A 22920-nucleotide genomic window follows, 5' to 3' on the forward strand; every position below is an offset into this window, starting at 1 on the left:
TTGTATGCTGTTTTGGATTTTCTATGGAATGGTTTTGACATTTATTTTTTGACAGAATGATGGTAAAGGTTACCAATAGTGATGGGCAGGATCGAATAATTTAATTTAATTATGTCAGTGGTAATGAAATATTTTTATTATTATTTTCTATTGAAGAATGACTTCCACGGAATAGTGAGAAATGTGAGGAGATTCCAAGCTTCTAGTAGGAATATTCAAGAATACATTAATATAATGTACCCACGGGCATAATATCTCGTTTGTCAAGCAATACAAGACATTTTTGACATTTCTCGAAATTGGGAATAGATTCACATATTCTAATGAATTCTGACTGCGTTGAAATCGATTGATTCTGACCAATGATGTGACTGCTTTGAAATCGATGATTTCTGACAGAATCGATTCTTTGTTCGATGACGTTTTAAAACGAATTTCTTGAACTGTGATTTCGAGTGATTTGTGACAGACTCGATTTATCCACGATAATGAATTGAAATATTTCGATTGTCAAAAAGATCGAGTAAAGTCATCAATTGTACCCATCGCCAGTTACCAGTGCACCGATGGCAGAAATTGTTTTCTGTCTCGAATTTTTTTTTAATTCTAAAAAATAATGACGAATAAAATTATTAGGTAAAAAATATATTAAATTAATTTCAAATATGTTTGCTTAATGTCAATAGCTTTTATATATGTGGGGTTACAAAATATATAAGAACCCGGATGATTTGAGCTAAATCAATAAAAGAAGTTAATATTTGGTAAGCTATTTCGTCTTCCTACATTTTTTTGCGATCGTGGGTAGTTTTGAACTCATTTGGTACTAAAATTGAGCTCAAATAGTACTTGTAAATGTTAATAATTAATCGAAACGTTTGCGAACATATCGAATAATATAAATAAAATAAAATATTAATTTTAAAAAAATCACATCCTGTTTTCAAATCGGCAAATTATTGAATACAAAATTTGAGGGCGCTGCGATTGCTTAAATGCTTTGAATGGCAACACCAAGATGATGCAAGAAAATAAATGTGTTTGCACAATGGTCTAAGTGCAAAATCTTTTACTTTCCAGAGGGTGTTCAGAAATTAATGTTACATTACGAAAGGAACTAAGATTAAAACAAAACTCTACGAAAATTATGTTAATTTAAAAATATTATGTTATGTCCCCAGTTCAAGATTAACAATATTTAAAAACTAACGACTAACCCGTTGCTTATTTTAGAATAAACAATTATTGTATTAAATAAATAAGGTGAGGGCCTCCATGGTCAAAGGGGTACAGCTCTCGACTAGAAAGCTAAAGGTCGTGGATACAAATGCCAGGCTGCGCAAGTATTTTAATTGATTATTTTGTGTTATTTCCTAATTCACTCATTCAAAATCATATAAAGTGTATTTGTGGCACGCTCCAGCATGAAAGATACTTTCAGTATCTCTCTGGTGTAAGACCTTCATTCAGAATTGAAACGTTACTTGAAATGGCTTTGACCATGCTTGGTCACCAGATCTGAATAGCCATTTTCTTCCTCACCTTCCTCTTCCCCATCTAATTCCCCTTCCCATTACCTTCAGCCTCACAACATACCCCCAATTGGATGCCATGGTCTCACTGATTCCAGACGGTTGGGAGTAGTTGGGACTCTTGTGCGGTGTCACATTAAAAACACAGTTTTGATCCTACCTTTTGCGTTTAACAGACTAATATTAGAACCCCCTGCATGTATTATTTCTTATTCGATTGAAGGCTTCGAATCGAAATAGGATACCTCGAATAAGCACGCCACTACTTTGACAGTAGCAACCGATCTTCAACATTTTCTTATCGCTGGTTAGAATCTGACACATGCGCGCACGCGCAGTCGCCTTCGTATGATAGCATATGATAGTAACTTCAGGTTGCTACAACTGTACATACCTACATAAATATTGTATCGTATCGTATTATAAATGAAACATACAATACATAGAACGTGAGTTATGTCAAAAAATTGATTAATTCAATTTTTTGCATATAATTCTTTTCAAGAATGGAGAGCATGTTTATCGCATAATTTATCGAATTAACAAAAGGTGGCTCTGTCAAGGTAAGCTACATTTTTACTGTGGACTTTTGTCTGAATGTGCAATTTTATTTCGATTTTATTTTGTAAATTTCATTATTTTGCTTTGTTACGACAGTACGCACGTTCACTGGTTTACAATGTGGCACAATTAATTCTAAATTTTTATTTTTTCATTGAATAAAACTTTCGAAACTGATCCTATCATTAGCACCTATTGTCAAATCCAATAATAGTTTAAAATGTAATCTACCCTAGAAAAGCAAGCCTTAAAAAGCAAACCTTAGCATTAAAAAAATACAATATTTCTCGATCGATAAAATGTAATAAATTGAATGTACTGATATAAAAATATCGTTTTTTAATAATATGTTTTGTAATTATTTGAACAAGGGACTAAATAACTATTTTTTACAGGTTTAATTCGAACAATAATATTGCCAGCGACCATTGACTTAACTGATGTATAAATCTGAACTTTAATTGGATTAGCAAATAACCCTACATTATTTTGCATTTGTAAAGATGCAGGTAAGGTTTCAATGTGCTCCTATATTATATATTAAAGGATGACTAGTTGAGAGCCTATATAAATATTAAAGAATGACTAGTTGAGAGCCTAAATATGATTTAAGATTTTCATTTTCATCATCAATATTTTTCAGTTATTTGTTTTTGGGGTGTTATGCCGTGTTGCGCTAACTCCTTCTTTAGCCAACGTTTCGGACAGTATTGCAGTGTCCATCATCAGGGCAGATGTGTTATTTTGTAAATGTATTTTTGTTTTAAATAACACATCTGCCCTGATGATGGACACTGCAATGCTGTCCGAAACGTTGGCTAAAGAAGGAGTTAGCGCAACACGGCATAACACCCCAAAAACAAATAACAAAAAAAGTTGAGAGCCTGTATAAATCATCCAGTGTTCATTATTTTATATTAGTTCGATAAGCATACACATATGATTTTTTTCCTCTAGGCTCCAAAAATATTCTTCTGGGCTTTTGGTGGAGTAAATGGATCGGTTCCTCGTAACTTCGGACCAGATTGCGCTTATTACCTGACTGGGAAACAACAGCTAATAGAAACCATTATTGTTGTTTCAATATGTTTGTATTTTGCTGTAAGTATTTAAGAAAAATCTTTATTTTATCTGCAAGCATAAGATACTATTAATAATTCGAGCTACCAAAACGTCAATTGCTATAAATTACGTTCACTTGTATTTTGTTGATTGCATGATTTATTTCATACCTAAATCAATCAATGAGTCAACAAATGAACAATACCTACCATCCAAATGTCATAAAACAATGTTTTCAAGACACTATTATATTCTTCCTTCCTGTTTTAGTGAGAGGAATCCCTTCATATTGTGTCTTGGTTTTTGTATAATTATTATTAGAAAAATTTCCAGGTCACCACCTTCCCTAAACTAGACATTCCCGATGTAAAGCCTCATATACGGAAGGAGCGAATGGGGAAGAGGATTCTCTTGGTGATGATGACCCTTTTCTGGGGGATGGAGATTGGCTTCAAGTTCTCCTCCCGGACTGTGATCTATCTTTTAAATCCTTGTCACATTCACACTGCTATTCTGGTTAGTATTTTGGTCATTTTAAGAGTCACTTTCCATTTGTGGTATCTGGATAAAATCCAGTTTGATGTTGCAGCTCTAGTTTATGATAAATCATGTATTATTTCTAATTTCACTTCAAATTCCCAACTTGCTTGACTATTATAACCTTGCATGCCCAAAGAGGTTTGACAAGACAAAGTCTGCTTTAGCTCAGGAGATGAATCAATCTGTGCACGCGAGGTGGTAGAGGTAATCACATCTGCGATGAATTGCTACATTCCTTTCTATGTCAAATCCTCTGGAGCGGTCACAAAGCCGTGGTTTGACCATCGCTGTGCTGAAGCGGTCAGACTAAAAACACAACTTATCATGCACTTTGGAAAACTTTTGGAATACCGAAAACGGACAAAGGATTACAAGAGAACCGTTAATAGAATTAAAAGCGACCACGACCAAAGAATTACCAAAAAGCTGGCAGACTGCCCAACCAGTGGCCGTTCTTTCTGGTCGCATGCTGTTTCAATTGGGAGAAATTTATGCAGAACCACTTTTCCACCTCTGACCAAGCCCGATGGCTGGCTGGCTAACTCGACCCGTGAGAAAGCTGAGTCAGCGCCCAACTTGATCTTAAGATAACGGAGAGACTCCCCCTTCCATTCCGCACTGCGATTTCCACATGAAGGAACCAAAGATCCGGAACAAGGAGGTTCTCCAGGTTATGAACGAGTCGAAAATCGATTAAGCCAGTGGGCCAGTTGAAATACCTGCCCTGGTCCTTAAGAAATGTTTTGCAGCATGAACTTCAGTGCTCTCAATATTATTTAAACTCTCACTCAAAAGTGGAAAGGTGCCAGATCTTTGGAAAAGGGCGATCACTTCCATACTCTCAAAGGTATTGGAAAGGGTGACTAATAACAAGTTGCTCACATACCTCAAGAATAACAACATCCTAAGCAATCGGCAATATGGATTTCATTGAAACTGATTCTGTGGTGATCTGCTCCAGTATGTGACACATATTTGGGGGTAGTACTTGGAACGTTTTGGAGACGCGTCGGGTTGGGTATCTTCAAAGCCTGCCCAAAGCCTCCCCTGTCTTCTGTGTGGCGACAGTTCCCCTGCCTTTACAATGTACAGACTGGGGCGCTATTCTAAGGTGTCACATGGAAAAATAAAAATTGCCAGTTATTACAATGGCCAGTTTTGCAATGACCAAAAAAAATTTAATGATAGTGAAATTGGAACTGCACCTTCAAGTACTTAAGTATAATTTGTAAGCAATTTACTGCCGAGGTCTGGTTTTCATTCTCCGCACCGACCAAACCGATTGAGATTTAACGGAAGTTTATTATTGTCGCATAGAGAGCTTGGTATTGAATCACAACGCTAAGAAAAAACCCTGATGTGTGATTTTTTTCAGATATTTTTGCTGGCAGCTCCCCCCAGCAAAGTTGTCACTGGATTGTTCCGCTTCCAAATAAGTTTATTCAATGGACCAATATTAGCCATGCTGCTCCCTGAGACAGAATCTAGAACTGTAAGATTTTAAATTATTTATGCTATCATGATGGATCTGTTTTAATTTATTCATTTGTGTTTAATAATATCAAGAGTTTTATTTTATCTACCCATGAAAAATCACAGGATATTATAATTATTGTAGGATTTGTATTTATAAAAAAAATACTTTCCTCAGTATGATTCCTTTTAAAAAGAAGAAATATTCCATACCATTACCATTAACGACTACCATAAAGGAGGAAACACATTGTTAAAACGCGACGCGACGCCACGTCTCGACACCCGATGTGCACCGTGCACATTACCAACACGCGACGCCACGACATACTAGCAATTTCTGAATACAGTTAGCTAACAGCAGTGGAAGTGAATGGTTTTGTACTATGGATTTAATAAATAACGAGTCAGATGAAGAAGATTTGATGCAAATTATGGGTACATATATGATACTTAAACGACTCAAGAAAAAGAGAATAACTAGGCGTTACTGGGTTCATGAAATAAATCAAAAGAGAAGTATGTGTGGTGAATATCATACTCATGTATCCAGACTTACTTCAAGATAATGAAAGATTTCATATGTATTTTCTGGTTACTAAAACACAATTTGAAGAAATACACGAATTTATTCAAAGTGACATACACAAGATTATTTGTCACAGTATGATCCCTGTATATAGCTAAACTCATGTCATATAGAATAGGATATTCTCACAGTATGATCCCTGTATATAGCTAAACTCATGTCATATAGAACAGGATATCGTTTTACCAACTCAATTAATTGTTCGTCGGTCATTTCGCTAAATAAATGCAAAAATAATATTAAATTGGCATAAATTCCGTATATGCTCTGTGACAGTTCTCGAACAACTGACGCGTGGCGTCGGGTGTTTTCTAGAAACATACTGCGCAGGCCGCGTCTGGTGGCGTGTTTACCCCCACCATGGGCAACACACCGACCTGGCACGTCTGGATCGGGTGGCATGTGCGCACATGGCGCCGCGTCAGATGTTCATAGTGTGATTCTGGTCTATAGAAAACAATACATTTGATTCGACTCAACACGCATCGCGTTTCATCGGGTCGCGTCGGGTTTTAATAATGTGTTTCCACCTTAATAGGGCATGAGCCTAGTATGGTAGTTGAGAAAATCACCAAATTGTAATATATATATTTTTTAAAACATATTGAATGTTAGTAAACTTGAAAAATTACGACACCAATAAAAATACAAGACACGTTATATCTCTAAATAGTTTAAAACAATGTCGCCATCCGCGTCTGTCTGTTTGTGCGCTTAGTTCTGCTATAATACGTAACGGATTTTAATACGGTTTTCACTATCATTTAGAGAATTTCTTCTGGAAGGTTTATATATATATGTAATACTTGCATATAAAGTAGAGAAAGTCAATATTTTCTAATCACGTCATAAAAATATATTTTCGGGCGCTTACATTGCTAACGCTGGCTAAACCTTATAAGATACATCAAAATAATGTACTACAGAATTGTATATCTTAAAAAGGCCCACAGAAAGGTCTGCAACGGTATATGTCTATCTCCTAAAGTTAACCCCCAGTAACGCTGGGTACACGTCAGCTAGTTCATACTAATCGAATAAAAAATGTAGCACCGTTTATGAAAAGGATAGCCATTCAAATAATGTATATATTATGAACAGGCCGCTAAAGTGTGTCCACTAGACCTAGTTCAGTAAAACCACGCGCATTGTCTCAGTAATGTATCTTCACTCTTAATTCATCTAAGCATCTGTCAAACATTTGAACAACACAATACTCATTTCGAATAAAAATTTAAAGTCATAAAATAATTTTGGTATCTGCTTTTGTCTGATGTATAGTAGTTCCAATTTTGAAAATTAAAAGTTCATTGAACTCAAATAATGTAAAGCATTCCGCATGAATAATTCCTATTACTTACGCATGCACCACCAACCTAAATTAGTATGTTTATTAACCTCTCAGACAAAGACATTTTTTTACTATGTGTTCCTTTGAGAACTGTCAAAACGTAATAATTTTTGTGTTATTTTCGAGTTTCGCTAAAAGCTTCATAACTCACGTTTTGGGAAACGTAGCCTCATTCTAAAAAATGTTTTGGAAAGATTATGAAATCCACTATCGCATTATGTTGTAATACGTAAATATTTGCGTTTCTAAATATACATTTTATGAAAACGTCAAAAATATGTAAGAATCGCTTAGCATTATTTCAAAGCCGTGAAAAATGTACTTTTTTCTGAGTATCATAAAGAAATAACACTTTATATATTGAAGAAATATAATTAAAAACTATTAGTCACCTCAAAATATTAACCGTCCAAAACTATTTTTAATAAATTATTTAGAAACGTAATAAATTATGAACGAACAAGATGACAGATCCAATCGGCTTAGATAATGCACCTCTACTTTCCATAGATATTCTTGAATACAGACGCGTAGCGTTATTCATTATCGATACTCTGTTTTTTAAATCATGGCAATCCGTATACTAGTGATGGAAATAAATCGATTTTTGTAAAATCTCGCGCGTTTACGTGAAAAGACGTTCTAATGTCTTGACCGCTATTATCATATTTACGTCTTTTGACGTTCTAATGTTCTGAGTGGTTAAACCTTCTAGATTGGGGCTGAGGCAGCGCTGTATTGGATACAACATCTTCTGATTCTTGTGATACCATACTACCTTCTCCGACTTGGAGGTAAGAGAAAATTATTTTACCATGGTCCTTAATAGTTTGACACAATGTTAGTGGGTGGTTTTTATCAATCCACTCCGTAAGGCGAGAAATTTTTTCAGATAGAGTGCATAATTAATTACATTTGACAATGATAGATATTTATTTTTGGAATAACAACACGTTTTGGCATTTCCCGCCGTCTACCAATAGCATGAAAATACCAAAAACGCTTTTAAGCGTCTCCTGCTCTCTACCAACAGTACGCGAAAAACGCGTTCAAGCAACTCCTGATAAAAATTCTCCTAAAAATCCTGAAGTAAAGAGTAAAAATAACTTTTTTCGAATTTACAATGATTTAAGGTAGTTTTCAGGAAATAATAAAAAAAAATGTTTGAATGGAGAAATAAATCTTTTATGGAAAAAATATTTTTGTTGAATTTCGAAAAAGTTACACATTCATCTTTTTTACTTGTACTATCATGTAGAATCACTCCCCAAAGTGACTAATGTTTTATCCCTGGATACCCTGTATAAATAATATTATATAGGTGGTCATAAAAGCGCTCAAATATTCTCATGATTAACTAAAAATGTTCACTAAATATTTTGATTATAAAAGAATTATGTAGTTGATAAAAAATGTTTCAGAAATATATTTTTTGTTTGAATTAATTATGAAGTTTTTCTAACAAAATTCTTATCAAAATGAAATTCTACCACGGATGAACGGTTTCAAAATTAGACACTTCTAATAATGTTCATTTCCCCCAGGTGCCTACAATTTACCAAAGCTGACGGACTACAAGTGGGATGTATTCAGCTACAGTATTAACTTGCTTTATCATTTCATTATTCTTCAAGGCTTTGCCATTGTAAGTAATATTTAAATTATTATTCATTTATTGATGTAATTAACATTTTCTTAACTAGATTAGGCTCCTAGCTTATAAATAGTTTTTACTTTGTCGATAATTGTTTTTAATATCTGATCAAATAATATTATCGTAGGCTTATTTATGACCTTTCATTGTGTTTTAATTAAATTGACTTTTTTGAGCAGGTGGGGAAATACAAACTCATTATAATCAGAGATAATTGATCATATTTATGCATGGTCATGATCGTATACTTAATCACGGTCAATTGATCATATTTTATGTCATTACTGTGCCGGTATTTAAAAATATTTTTTTAAATTGGGATAAATTTGCATCATTGCCTTGTAATTTATGTTAATTGATGGAAGTAAAGTTCTTTGAATGATAAATGAAATTCTACTTTTGTTGTTCTGAACTGAACTCCAGAACAATAAAGGGTCAAACTCACAAAAAATTCAATGGTTTTACAAATCAATTAATTATTTTTCTTGCATTTCAAATTCTTTAACTGTTGTTGTGCCGATGCAAAGTTGCCGTGCGCGTTCTGATTCTATTTTCGTCATAATTTAAACTGTACCGTCTTATCAGATAATGTGTTTATATATTTAAAAAAAGTATAAATAATCTACTAAATGTAGTTTCCCCAGAACATCTAATTATATTCAGAGAAATAATTTTTTAAACATATCTTTTTAAGGATACATACGCTGGCATTCAAAAGGTTAATGCAAAATGAAAATAAAGTTCAATGATTTTGAATTTATGATTTTGTTGTTTTTGTATTTAGCCTTCTCAAGTAAACCTGAACCATATGCTGTGTCCTGCCCTCAAGGATCCGTTCGAGGGTCCCTGGTACCGAGTTGCTTCGTGCTTCCACCAGGGTCTCCTGTGCCCTCTCCTCTGCAAGATCTTCTGCATCCTGGCTCCCTTCTTCATCACCCAGTTCGGCCCCACTAAGGCCAAGCCATCCCTGGATGCGGATATGTCCCTGGTCAAACGTGTTTTGGGAAGCAAAGAATGCCCGTCTTGCAAGAAACCGCTGAATGTGTACGAAGGAGACCATTCTGAACATACTCACAGTGATTAACTGCTGTCAGAAAGTAGTTGACACATGAGAGTATTTTCTGAGGCTAATCTTATTTATTACTTCAATTTTACAGCTTTACAAATGAAGACTCAAAGGTGAAAAAGATTTAACATTTTTTCAGATCCTTTTTAATTTATTTTGCAATCAATGATTATTTAAATAACTACTTTAAAAAAAAGGAAATAGGGATAGTTTTGTTTTAGCACCACTGTTTTATGCCTGAACTTAACATTACATTGTACCCAATTTTTACCAGGGCGGTATAATAAAGCAAATTTAGTGGTGTTAAAATGAAATAACTATGTAATTTTCAATGTCAATAGTGTTTGCTTTCTATGAAAATATTTAGTAGGTATTTTACTACCTTTAAATATATACAGGGTGTCCGGGCTTAAAATGCAGTTACTTCGGGAGGTGATTCTACATCATAGTACAGGTAAAAAAGAAACTTATATGTACTTGTACACTGGATGTAAATTCAAAACAAACTGACATTGTAAGGAGAGAGGGTGGTAAATATGGCAACAATGCAGAAAATAATAATGCCGGTAATAACCATTTGGTGCATTTAAACCTTATTACCTGAAAAGTAGATACCTTTAACATTGGAATTTCTAAAAATTTACGTAAAGTGTACTTATAAAGTTACAGCAGTTTAACCCCGAACACTTATATAATGTAGATTTCAATCTACAATTATCTTTTTGAAGGTTTGCTATTGTGAAAACTTTGCATGGGTTTCTAATCAATTGATTTGAGAGATAAATAATGAATTATCTAGATCTTCATCAATGCCATATTATTATTATATTAAAGTTTTTTCACATGGGTCTTCAAATGCTTACTAATTATTCATAATTTATTATATGAGAATCACTGACTTTTATTTTTGTAGGTAAATCTGAAAACAAACATCATTTTCAATTCTTAAATCCTTTCTAGCCATGTCTAGATTTCAATTTTCACTTTCACCTTTGAATTGCATTTTTACTTGATATAAATATACTAACTTAAATGATAGCAAGCTAGTTAGTGTTATTTTTTTAGTAAGAAACTTTTTAATGGTTGGGCACTTTGTTTAATGACAATTACCTAATGAATTTTTCGCTACTTTCTTTAATCTTTTTGTAATTATCGTTTAGTTTTAAATACTACTATGTATACACATTTTAGATTGTCATGTTTTTTTAACAAATTTACTATTTTACTGAAAAGAAATCCACTGGATAAGGACACTATGTGAAGTAATACTTTTAATTGAAAATTATATTGCCTTAAGTGTTAGACATTCTTATGTAGCGAAGGTAAAATCACTTTACTGTTAAGTGTTAGAAACTCTTAATATATGTAATACTATGTAGCTAATTTACTACCTTTCTTATGACGGGGTTTATCACCGTTACCTTCACTATCTCAGAACTAACACGGCAATCCGAACCCTGTTATTGTAGCCTGGCGAAGTGTTAGTCTCTCTTAGTTAAAATGAAACCACTTTACTATTAAGTTTTAAACACTGAACTTACATAATGTAACTAAATTAAAACCACTTTAATGCTAAGTGTAAGACACTTACAATACACTCGGTGTCACAAAAATCTCACACCTTCGAATATGTAAAATTTCCCCGAGCCAATACATCTAACCCAAACAATATTGATATCAATCTAAAGTACATTTAACAACCTCTCATCAGACAATAGTTTCATTTCATAAATAATACACATTTTCCGAGTATCGGATGTTAAAATGTGCGCATATACTCTTTATAGGTGCCACAACTTGTATCATCTGGGCTATAAAAAGAACAGTTTAAGATAAATATAGGTCATTCACTATATGAACATTGAAGAGGACAAACGCGACTAATTAGTGCTAGAAAATAACCCCTTAAAATGGACACCACTGCTGACGAAGCCGCTCAAGTGGTGGCACTACTGCAATTAGGGATGTGACAGTGTGATGATGCCCGGCAACTAAACTCAAGCCGTTTTGCAGTTCTACGGGTTTTCAGGAGACTGGTGGCTTCATCCGGATGTGTGGATCAGGGCGACGACGCTGCACATCCAAAAGAGACCATCGCTTTATTGTCTCATAAGATTTTAAAATAGGTGCGATTTTTGTGACGCCGAGTGTATTATAATATAACTTAATTAAAACCACTTTAGTGTGAGCGACACTTTTATGTAGTTAAAGTAAAACGACCACGGTTCACCTTTTTTTTCCTGGTTTAGAGTTTTCAATTGAAAATTATTCAATTTATATCATATTAGCTTCCAATTCCGATTCGCTCATTTTTTTCAGTTATGTATAGTATGTATCCTTTAAAACTCTAATAATTTTTTTATTGAGTTGTTTTAAATTACTAGCACATATGGCAGTGGCTAGAGTGGCAAGATTAAAAAATACGACATTATTGATGTTGTAGCTGAAAAAACAATTTTTTATGGAGATTTTCAGGATTCTTTCAGTTTGGGGAAGCACAGCATCACCAGATTGAAAATCCATCCTTGTCGTTTTTTCAATCTTACCACTCAAGCTCATTGAAAAGTCACGGACCGCCACCGACATATGGGTGTTTTGAATTTTTTATTATTTTAAATAAGCTCGATACCCCATGGGTCGGTAATGGTAAAGAGAGGGTAACAAATCGACTTAAACTGTAAGACCCTGCGCAGAAAAGTCTGACAATGGTTGCGCTGCAAACCGTAGCAAACTTTACTTTTCTGTGCAGGGTCTTTCTGCACTCGGTTTGTGTCAATTCCTTACTGGAGAGTGGGACGGCGGGCTAAGTAGAACTTAATAAACAGACTTTTTAAAACTTGATCTATTAAATAATTAATATTAATAATAAGTAACATTATATGGAGTTCCAGAAATTACAAAATACAATTTTGTTTGATGCCTGCTCATTATATTATGACATAATAATTGACCATAAGATAAAATGTTTTCAACTGTCCTTATTCCTCGTTCGAATGGCAAAAATTAAAAATTAACATTTTCAGACTTTTACAATTTTCTTCCTAAATGTAACTGAAATTTATAAATCAGGAAAGTTGCCAATTTTAATGTTTCTGAGAAGAGAATGGACCTGTTATTTAAATTATGAATGTATTTAGTTCTATTGAATGAAAATTTTAAGGGATCATAGCATTGTACTGAAAAAAGTTGTTTATGCCGAGATCACACGAGGACAATACAGAAGACAATGCAACATTGTCTTGTCTCAGCTCCATGAACAGCTTCGACCTAGATGTACAGGACAGTGGGATTATACAACAATTCAACCGTAATTCAAACGCGGAATGCTGCGAAAATAGATACACAACGACGCGCATTACAAGCGAGTTCGCTAAAAATATTAGGTCTTTTATACCTAGATGTATTATTGTAGTATTCCATTTATGCAACATTTGTAAGCCGAATTAAAATATCTGAGCGCGATGCCGAGATACGTATGCGTGGAGCAACTGGCTATTTTCCTACTGTTTTGTCTAAGTGCGTTTATACGCGGACAATGCGGCTGGGTGAGGTGGTAGGGTAAGACACTATCCTGCGGAGATAGCTGGCACATCTATTTCTTGGACAATGTCTTGGTACGTTACCTTGTCCTCCAACTACTGTTCACACTAGGACAATGTGTCCGGAGCTGGAACAAGACAGTATTGTCCAGTCCTCGTGTGAACCCGGCATTGCCTATAAATGTACAGCAGAACATTCTGTAAAACCATTAATAAAGCTTTAGTGTTCCTGTGGCTTTTAATGAGACGGAAAAAATATTATATTTTAGATCACAATAGTTTAATTGCGCATTGGTATATTGGTATAAATATTTCTGTAATATTTTTTAAATTTGTGAATTTTATTAAAGTTGTCCTGTGTAAATTACCTTCTGAAATAATTTAAATAGATGGAGGTAGATTGAAGAATAAAACCTACGGTTTTAAAGAGATTGTGCGTTCATAAATCAAAACCATTGTTCTCACAACAGAAGACTGAACCTCTGTTAAGTTAATTGAAGTATTTGAATTGGTCAATAATATATTATTTATGTATATTTTTGATAGTTTTGAATATGCAATATTCCTCAGTCGCACATCCAGAACTATACAGTCAAGAAAACTTCCACAAGGGACCAAAGTTTTAACTTTCATTTAACCTTCTGGAATACACATATACTATCATGACCATGAGTTTGTAAAACCTAGTTTCTCATGATGGTTATGGAATGATCTAAAAACCTTCTAATTTTATTATGTACATTGGAAAGGTTGGGTGGCATTGCATGGTATCCTGAATCTGAACCCAATGCTGCAGTCGCATCCGTAGTCTGGAAATCTTTCTATCTTTAGCCCTTTGTTGTTAAAATTACGCATCCACGCTCTTGAGGACAACGGGTAACTAAGAACTAGAATCAGTATTTCAAGAGCCATTTTATTTTAACATTCATACCTACTAATGTAACAAAATATAAGTGTAATTAACGGGTATAATATATCTAATAATAATTACAGTAGCACCTTGACTATCTGAAAATTCAAAATCTATTGTTACCATGTAATTTTATAATAATTAGCTTTTTCTTTAATAACTTCATTTATCTTGATAAGCCATGATAATCGAGATTCTACTGTACCTTATTATTACACATTACAGCCCTTTTTCTTATTAACCTTATACTAATTTACTTTTCCAATTTATTGATTTTTATTATTTTTTTTTGGTACTAAAGTTTGTATTGAGAATAATGTTCTCGACTCCTTATTTTATAATATTTTGTTACGATCTTAGGCATTTAGAAAACATAAAAATTTTCCATTCATATCAAACAGCGATAAGATAATGCTGATTTTACATAAAATAATCAATTGAATATGTAATAAAATAATGGCTATTTTGTTATAATAAGCCTATATCTCACCTAGTCTATTATATGATCTATTTCATAGAATCTATGGATTAAAACAGTGAGTATATAGTAAGTTAAATTGACTTCAACTTTCGTTCTGTAAATTGACCAGTGGTGGCTCGTGACTTTTGAGTGTGAGATCGGGTTCTAAGTTTGACAAATTCGACATTATTGATGCTGTTTAGTCCAAAACGATTTTTTTTTTAGAAAATTCCATTTTTTGTGTGTAAGTTTTTCAGGAAATTTCAGTTTCCGTGCACCGAACGGATTTCCTGAAAATCTTCATACAAAAAACCGAATTTTCGAAAAAAAAAAATCGTTTTTGGATACAAGAACATCAATGATGTAATTTTTTGTAATATTAGCACTCTAGTATACCAAAAAGTCACGCGACTGAAATTGACCATAAATTCTCATAGAATAGATTAAGTGGGAACACAGAATTATTTGAGCAGTTATATCCTTGCCAGTAGAAAAGAATTTATTATTTAAACCTGTTTTATATTGATAGTTGAATAAGCCATTTGATATTTGGCGCAATATACTATCTGTGTCATTTCTATGTTATGTTTTATATTGTTTGCTATACCAAATCACATATTTCATAAAATTAATAATAATTTTATTACATAAGTGGCTTAGAAGATTTGACGTAAAATGCAGCTCAATTTTACTATTTATTCATCAGTAGCGCATTGACAACTGTTTAAACAGTTAAAACTTTAAACATTAAGGAGATTGTTCCGTAGTGATTTGTAGAATAAAATAAAAGGATTCTTTCTGTTTTTGAAACTGTTCTTTTGTGTTGGAAATCTATTAATAATGTAATATGAAGTAGACGTCGGTTAGTAAACGACTAGTTCATCTGCTTGATTTTAGTATGATAAAGGAATCATGTAAATGTTTGGATATTTCACTGCAGTCAAACAAACTTGTAGTAAATGGTTAAAGTATTTGACTGTGACAGGGCATAGAATAAAGAAGAAAGCTAGAAGAGCCTTCCATACAAATTGACTTAGTACCTTTTGGTTCTAGACCATTTAGCATGCGCTCTGTCTCACTTACACTCACCTGACATCGTAGATCTCCATCCCATTTGAATTTTGTGATCATTATGAAACACAGTTTTGTATTGGAAATTCAAGGCCCCGATGGCCAAATATTGGATCACTAAATACATCCACACGGCATTTCTTGTGTTTTTCTTTATTCTATGGTGGGGTTACAAATTTTATTTCCACCAAATGCAACAATATTATATTGCATGGATTTTTTTTATTTACGGGGGTTGCTTGTCTGGGTGTTATGTTGTTAATTGTTAAAATTAATAATTGAACTTACAAAAATAGGCTTACTGCTGTTGTAAGCAATGTTATTAAATTATTTAATCACTATTGAGAGAGAGAAGGATAAACGTTTGGGAGGCAAAATCATAATAAGTTTATTTAAAAATTTATTAAATTTCTCTAATTTTGAACACCAAGTTTGTGGAAAATTGAAGTACCACTTTAACAAAAGTAATAAAATTACACAATGCCTGCTATAATAAAATACAATGCATTTTACTCACAATTATTATTTTAATATTGTATTTAAAACCTGGAACGTATTACGGTATTTTATACGTCTTTCTTCTATATAAATAAAAATGTCAATGTTCGTTTGTTCAAAATCTTAAATCTCCGACTGTTCTTCACCGATTGCTTTGAAATTTTGACACAACGTTGCATTTGAATATGCATGTGTTTTTACATACCTATATTATATAGATGTCACCCGTGACAGGTAAAAACAGCATAATCTATTGGACAAACATTTTTTTTTACAGCACCATCTGTTGGATGTTAAAGCAATACGAGCTATTGTTCTGAGCTATGTAGCGGGGCTAGTTAGTAATGAAGAAAATTGCATGCTTAATTTTTTTTTTTTTAAATATTATTAGAATACATAAATTTGCCCCAATTTTTATCTGTTGAATTTCATAATTTTGATTTAGGTCAGATTATTCCACAGAATTTGAACAATTCGTCAAATTTCAATGCTAATTTTCAGGTTCTATTCAAATTCTGTTATTATATCATTATTAACCAGTTGTTTCACACATATTGAAATAATAACAGAACTTTCACAAAACTTGAAATTTATTATTCTGTGAAACAAGTGACCTAAGTTTCATACTAAATTTGCTGAAGGAAATTTTTTTATCAAAAAAGTGTTCACTAAGGATGGGTTGTTTCGGAGAATTTGAACAATTCATCAAATTTCAACATTTATTTTCGGGTTCTGTGAAAGTCCTATTCAAGTTCTGTTATTATATCACTGTACAGAAAGGCTTCTGTTATTATATCATTATTCAGACAGAACTGAAAAAACCTTTCACAGAACTTGAAAATTAACCTTGAAATTTGAATAATTGTTCAAATTCTCCGAAAGGTAGCAGAATTTTCATTAGAAAATTACACAAAAATTATCAGCAATCGAAATCATAATATTTTAAATATTAAGAAGCAATCTTGTCCACATTCTTACATTATATATCTAATAGTTTCACTGTTATTTGTTTGAATAAAAAAAATACTTCCACTAATTATTTTTATTTCTATTTACAATCTGTTATTTTTTTATTATTTATTTATAATATTAACCATTCCCCGGAGACCTATAACTTCAAAATTATCGATGTTATTGTAAGAAGTGAAAAGCGCAGTCAGCTGTTGGCCAAAAAGTGTTCATCTCAATAACAACTCATTATTATCACATCATCATAGAGTGCCAGGTACCAGGTACCAGTTCCTATCGGCCAATCAGGCAGGTTAAATTATTTATGGGTATATTTGAACTGTTTATGTTCATTGGTTTTTTTCAAGGTAATTTAACTATAAAAACTCAAATAAATGATTGAACGGTTCACTTTGACGTGATTTCATCCCCAAACAGCACTATAAATAACTGTCCAATAATAAAGTGAGATCCAATTCGAGTTTCCTTTATTGGCAACACTGTAAATTAGACAGCTGTCTTTAATGGCGCATATTTAAAACATCAAATGTTAATTTGATACAGCACATTTACTAAATAGATCGTTTGAACACGGCTCAAATATGATAATATGATAACAAATAACAAAAATGGCTCAAATGTTTCAAATCATGGGTTAAAATTGTTCAATTATTCTACAGCAATAACAATTCTGTATGAACTGTGTATCGACTTTTACAGGAAGATTTACAATCAATTTGACTGTCTTATTGAGCGAACAAGCCAAGATCAAGACCATTTGCTTGACATAATTAATTGATGATCTGATACCAAATTTTCAATCAATAAAAAAAATATGATAATCTTTATATATTGTGTGTTTTTTTGAAAATAAAAGTTAGGAAACTGGAATTGGATCACCATATATATATTATAGGTTTTATGAAAAATAAGACATTATTAGAAGACGAAATTTTAGGTTTATTAAATATTACTAGTACAGGAAAACACAAATAAATAAATAATGTTCATAAAAATGCTGAAATTAAAAATATGTATATTTCTACAGATATAAAAAAAAAACAAATAATGTTATCTAAATGCACAAGGTACTCGAAGGCAAAAAAGGTTAATAAGGTTTTATTAATTTTAATCAGATCTTTCTAGAAAAGGTTAATACATAATAATATTATGAGGTAAATATTTATCTCTTTAAATCAGTCAAATTAATGCTCAGATTTTTCTAGGTAGATAGGTCTAAAATTTAGTATGTAAAATACTTTCCTTTACAAACTGCTAGAAGTATTTTCGTAGGTAACACTTTATTGCTTTAAAATAAACTAACCCTGGTTAAATAGGAATATTTGCCAGAGTTCAAGTTTATTTTAGAAACATGTGAATGGAGTTTGCATCAAAAGTCTAAGCACCAGTAATTTATTTATTTGTGATATTGCATACAAACTGCAAGAGTTGGTCATTACATTATCAACTAGTGATTTTCAGCTACTGGCAGGATAGGAAAATACCGTATGGAATGATAAACTGAACTCACATAATCAAACAATATCAGATGAATCTATCATTTTAATGCCCGTTTGATGTACATAATTGTTTCAATCAGATTGATCAGACCAACATAACTGATGAAATCCTTGCTTTGTATCATGGTCTGCCAGGGTCAGCCCTGAGCAACGATTTTCAAATCCAGGCCGGTCGCAATCACTGTCGAAAGTACGAACATTGGTCGACTTTCTCATTCGTGAGTCGTCGAAGGTACATACTTACATACGGCCCTGTGGTCTGCCTCCACTCGTACCAAAGTGACGCATGAGGGTTTTGTCAGGTTGTAATGTAGGACTATGGGTGATTTTAGATTGTTAATGCAAAACTCCCTATAGAAACAAAATCATTCAATCCCTCTTGATTAGATACTAACTAATAACTTAAATAAAATTATGTTTCTGCATATTTTAAAATTTTACCATCATAAAAATGTTGAAGATTGTCTGTCTTAGCCAGATAAGATTTAAGATTCTCACTACAAAAGACGATGAAGTGGAATACAGTCAACCAACATTACTCTGTTAGATTTTGAAATGTCGTAACAAGAACCCACACCCAAACTCATTTGAAAATATACATTTATTTAATAATTAATAGCATAAAGATTCATTGCTAATATTACACATCTTTTAACATTATTTATTTGTTAAATTATTCATTATCAATTTGTTGTACTAGTTATGGTTTCATTGTGAGATGCTGTCTCTAGAACCACATTAATGCATATTTACAAAAGCTAACTTTTCTTGGTACAAACGAAATTGCATAATTAAATTTCTATTTCTGGACATCGGCTGACTAGAGATTAATGTTAAACTAAGTGGAATTTTTGAAACAATTCGATAAAGACTACATGTACATTTATTAGGCTTTGCTGAAACTTATAACCAATACATAAGTAAAAACTGGGGGCTCAGGATTACAAGGGCCTAACTACAAAAACTGATGTTTTGAGCTAAGCATGGTTTTGTTAAAGCCATAATCATATTTATTACTGACACAAAGTACATACAGCCGTTACAGCCAATACAATTGGACATACGAGCATTCCAATCATTATTTGCGTGTACCTCAAAACCATGTTTTTGTAGATAGGCCCCTATGATCCTAAACCCCCGAAACAATGATTGATTTGACTTGGTGGTCGATTTTGAGGTTATTTAATTTTTAAATGATTGTAGTAACTAAGTCTTAGTAAACTAATTTAATATTATTTGCACATCATGTCATCTTTACTATTGCAATTGAATAAATTATTGATTTCTAATTTAGGTGGGTATATAATACTGAATTCAAAATATGTATACAATATTTCAAGTAAAACACAAAAGTCTGAAATAAGTGAAAAAATCTACATGTTATAATTTTGATGTACGTTGATGATTAAATTAATGATGAATCCTTGAAGGAAAATAATAATTTTGATTATGTTTTTGAGACAGGGTTGATAAGGATATTTAACGGAATGGTAAATGTAGAAAGTTAAATTAATGATGAATCCTTGAAGCAAAATGATAAATTTGATTATGTTTTTGAGACAGGGCTGATAAGGATATTTAACGGAATGGTAAATGTAGAAAGTTAAATTAATGATGAATCCTTGAAGCAAAATGATAAATTTGATTATGTTTTTGAGACAGGGCTGATAAGGATATTTAACGGAATGGTAAATGTAGAAAGTTAAATTAATGAAGGACTGAATTTTGCTAAAAAAAGTTACAAAGAAAGTGAACCTTGCAGTTCACAACGGAGTTCTGATACTAACAATGAGGCATAAAGGCTGACTGAATGCAGTGAAAATTAGACACATGTGAGTTTGTGTGTAAACCATATTTCGAATGGATTATAGGCAGATGATGTAAGAGTATTTTTTTTTTTTTTTTAAAAAGAAAGACAAACATTCCCAGGTTACGAATAACCCAACAATGTTTGAAAATCTCCTACTACCACCACAGAAAGCCGAAAATGTTGCTTGTGTTGTGATGGAGGACTTAGCCTGCCGAGGAATCGAACACGCGACGCTCGGGTGAGACCCAAGCGCTATGCCCACTCAACCACTGACCGGAGTAATGAACAACATTAAGAAATAATCGCTCAGATGGTTTTGACACATAGAGTGAATGGACGGAGAAAGGAGTGTCAGAAGAATACATGAGGTGCAAATGCATAGAAGAAGAATTAAGGGACGTCATTATCGAGTGAATAAAACACTTACTCGGTTATGTCAAAGGTCAGAAAACAAAAAGTATGAATGAGTCAATCATATTGTGTGTGTGTGCAGTACAGGGTTGTGTGGTATTCAAATCTCTCTGCTCACCCCTTTCCGGAGAAATGGCGTGATGGTTATTTACAAGCTTTCAATATTTAAACATAAACTCTTTTTTGAATAAATTAATTGCAATAGAATGGTTTAAACTTAAGGATTTGACACAATACGAGTCCATAAAATCTAATCTAGCAATCCTAACTATTTACAGTACAATTATTATTACCATCAATAAAAGGCATCAACGGTCACTTAGTAATATTATTACAAATTATTACACTAGTCAATAAATATTTTGTAAAAAAACATAAATTAAAAATAAAATCAAGCGTTTTATTTGCTGGCTTCAATTAAATTAGTTAAATTAGAGGAAATTATAATTTGAAAAACAATTTGATATTAATAAAATGAAGTTTCCTTCTCTTCGAGGTTGCAAAGATGTTTAATCCTATTAAATTTAATTTAATCCTAGCTTAAGCCTATTCACCTCTCACATACTCGTATGTGTATGTATGAATTATTAGGACTTGAGGTTGCGTATAAAACTAGCCAAAATTAAATTGATGTGAATATAAATATGTATATGTAAATTAAAAATAAAACTCTCTGTTGTGGTAAATGGTGTTTCAATCAAAATGATGCTTGCATTGGCTTTATATACATATGTAAATGTATATAATAGTTGAGGAACATCTTTATAAGCATTACAAGTGTAGCGATTGTCTTATTGTATTTAGTTAACCAAAGAAATATAAACATTAAATGAGTCGTATTATTTGAAATTTTTAAGAAAAATGAGTTATGTGACATTGAGGATTTCAAACTCCAAAAATCTGTATCAGAATTCCGAACCAAAAACTGCAATTTGGCCTACAATTTCAATTTCAAAATGCAATTTAGTTTCAAACATGGAAATCTACTCTAGAGTGAGAAAAAATATGGCAATCTGTAATATCACAAAGCTTTATTCTAATGATGTAATACAATGGCGGAGTGCATTGGTTCATTGAAACAAATAAAAAAACAAAAGAGTCTGTAAAAATGTTAGAATCGTAATCGGCAATCGGCAGACATAATTTTGAAATCAAAGGCGTTTTTTTGGTCTGCTGAAAAAGTGACGTAATATCAGATTGCTGCCTTTGAAATTATACTATTGATTTTCACAATATTATTTAGAAATCAACAATTAATGGATAAATAAAGCAGTGTGAAGGTATTTATTGTCTGTGAGATAATAATTAAAGATATATTCTGTATTGGTACATATGTCCTTGGAGTTAATTAAATACTCGTGCAAGTTTTTGACACGCCGCCTAATAACATTTTGTTTTTTTTTACGCAGAGGGGTTTAAGATAAGTTTACAAAATAATGTATACAAGTTATTACATAATATCCAAAACACATTTTAAACAATGGCGGCTGGTGACTTTCTTCTTACTAGAGGGTTTAGGTCCTTCGTACATGGACATGCGTGCACGTACCATACGCGCCGCTCATGAGTACCCGCCATACTATTTTGCTAGTGTTCGTACACAACGCTACGCGTCGACTACGGGTTTAACGTCAGTTGCACGCTACGCGAGTTGCATTTGTACCTACTAATCGTTTGATGAAATTTGAACATGATTTTAATGTTAATTTGTTGTGGAGGTGGAAAAATATCCATGTTCATATAACTATAATTTACCGGAATACATAATACGGCTTTAGCGGAGAAGGTGTGGATTGAGGCTGAAAGGACATCGTATTAACTCGACAGCTACTCGTGAAAAAATGATCAAGTATTAACATAATTATTAAACCAGCATTAGAGAGTAGAATACCGGTAGGCTACCTTGTGGTTGCGTCACACTTACG

General features: G+C 32.7%; 1 protein-coding gene across 2 annotated transcripts; it reads left to right on the plus strand.

Moving 5' to 3' along the window:
• Positions 1-1905: 1905 nt before the first annotated feature.
• LOC149424749 (transmembrane protein 164) lies at positions 1906-17334 on the plus strand. Of its 2 annotated transcripts, none has more exons than XM_089630976.1 (8): positions 1906-2095; positions 2489-2602; positions 3051-3194; positions 3489-3671; positions 5071-5187; positions 7824-7902; positions 8653-8753; positions 9547-17334. In XM_089630976.1, exons 2-8 carry the CDS (start codon positions 2597-2599, stop codon positions 9844-9846), a joined length of 930 nt encoding a protein of 309 aa, XP_089487102.1. In that variant the 5' UTR covers positions 1906-2095; positions 2489-2596; the 3' UTR covers positions 9847-17334. The 2 variants fall into 2 exon arrangements, with proteins under 2 accessions (XP_089487102.1, XP_089487103.1); XM_089630977.1 differs by lacking the exon at positions 1906-2095 and adding an exon at positions 2190-2394.
• Positions 17335-22920: the final 5586 nt, after the last annotated feature.

Source organism: Hesperophylax consimilis, chromosome 4 (assembly GCF_061612785.1).
Source record: "Hesperophylax consimilis isolate HC1 chromosome 4, BYU_Hcon_1.0, whole genome shotgun sequence".
Lineage (NCBI taxonomy): Eukaryota > Metazoa > Arthropoda > Insecta > Trichoptera > Limnephilidae > Hesperophylax > Hesperophylax consimilis.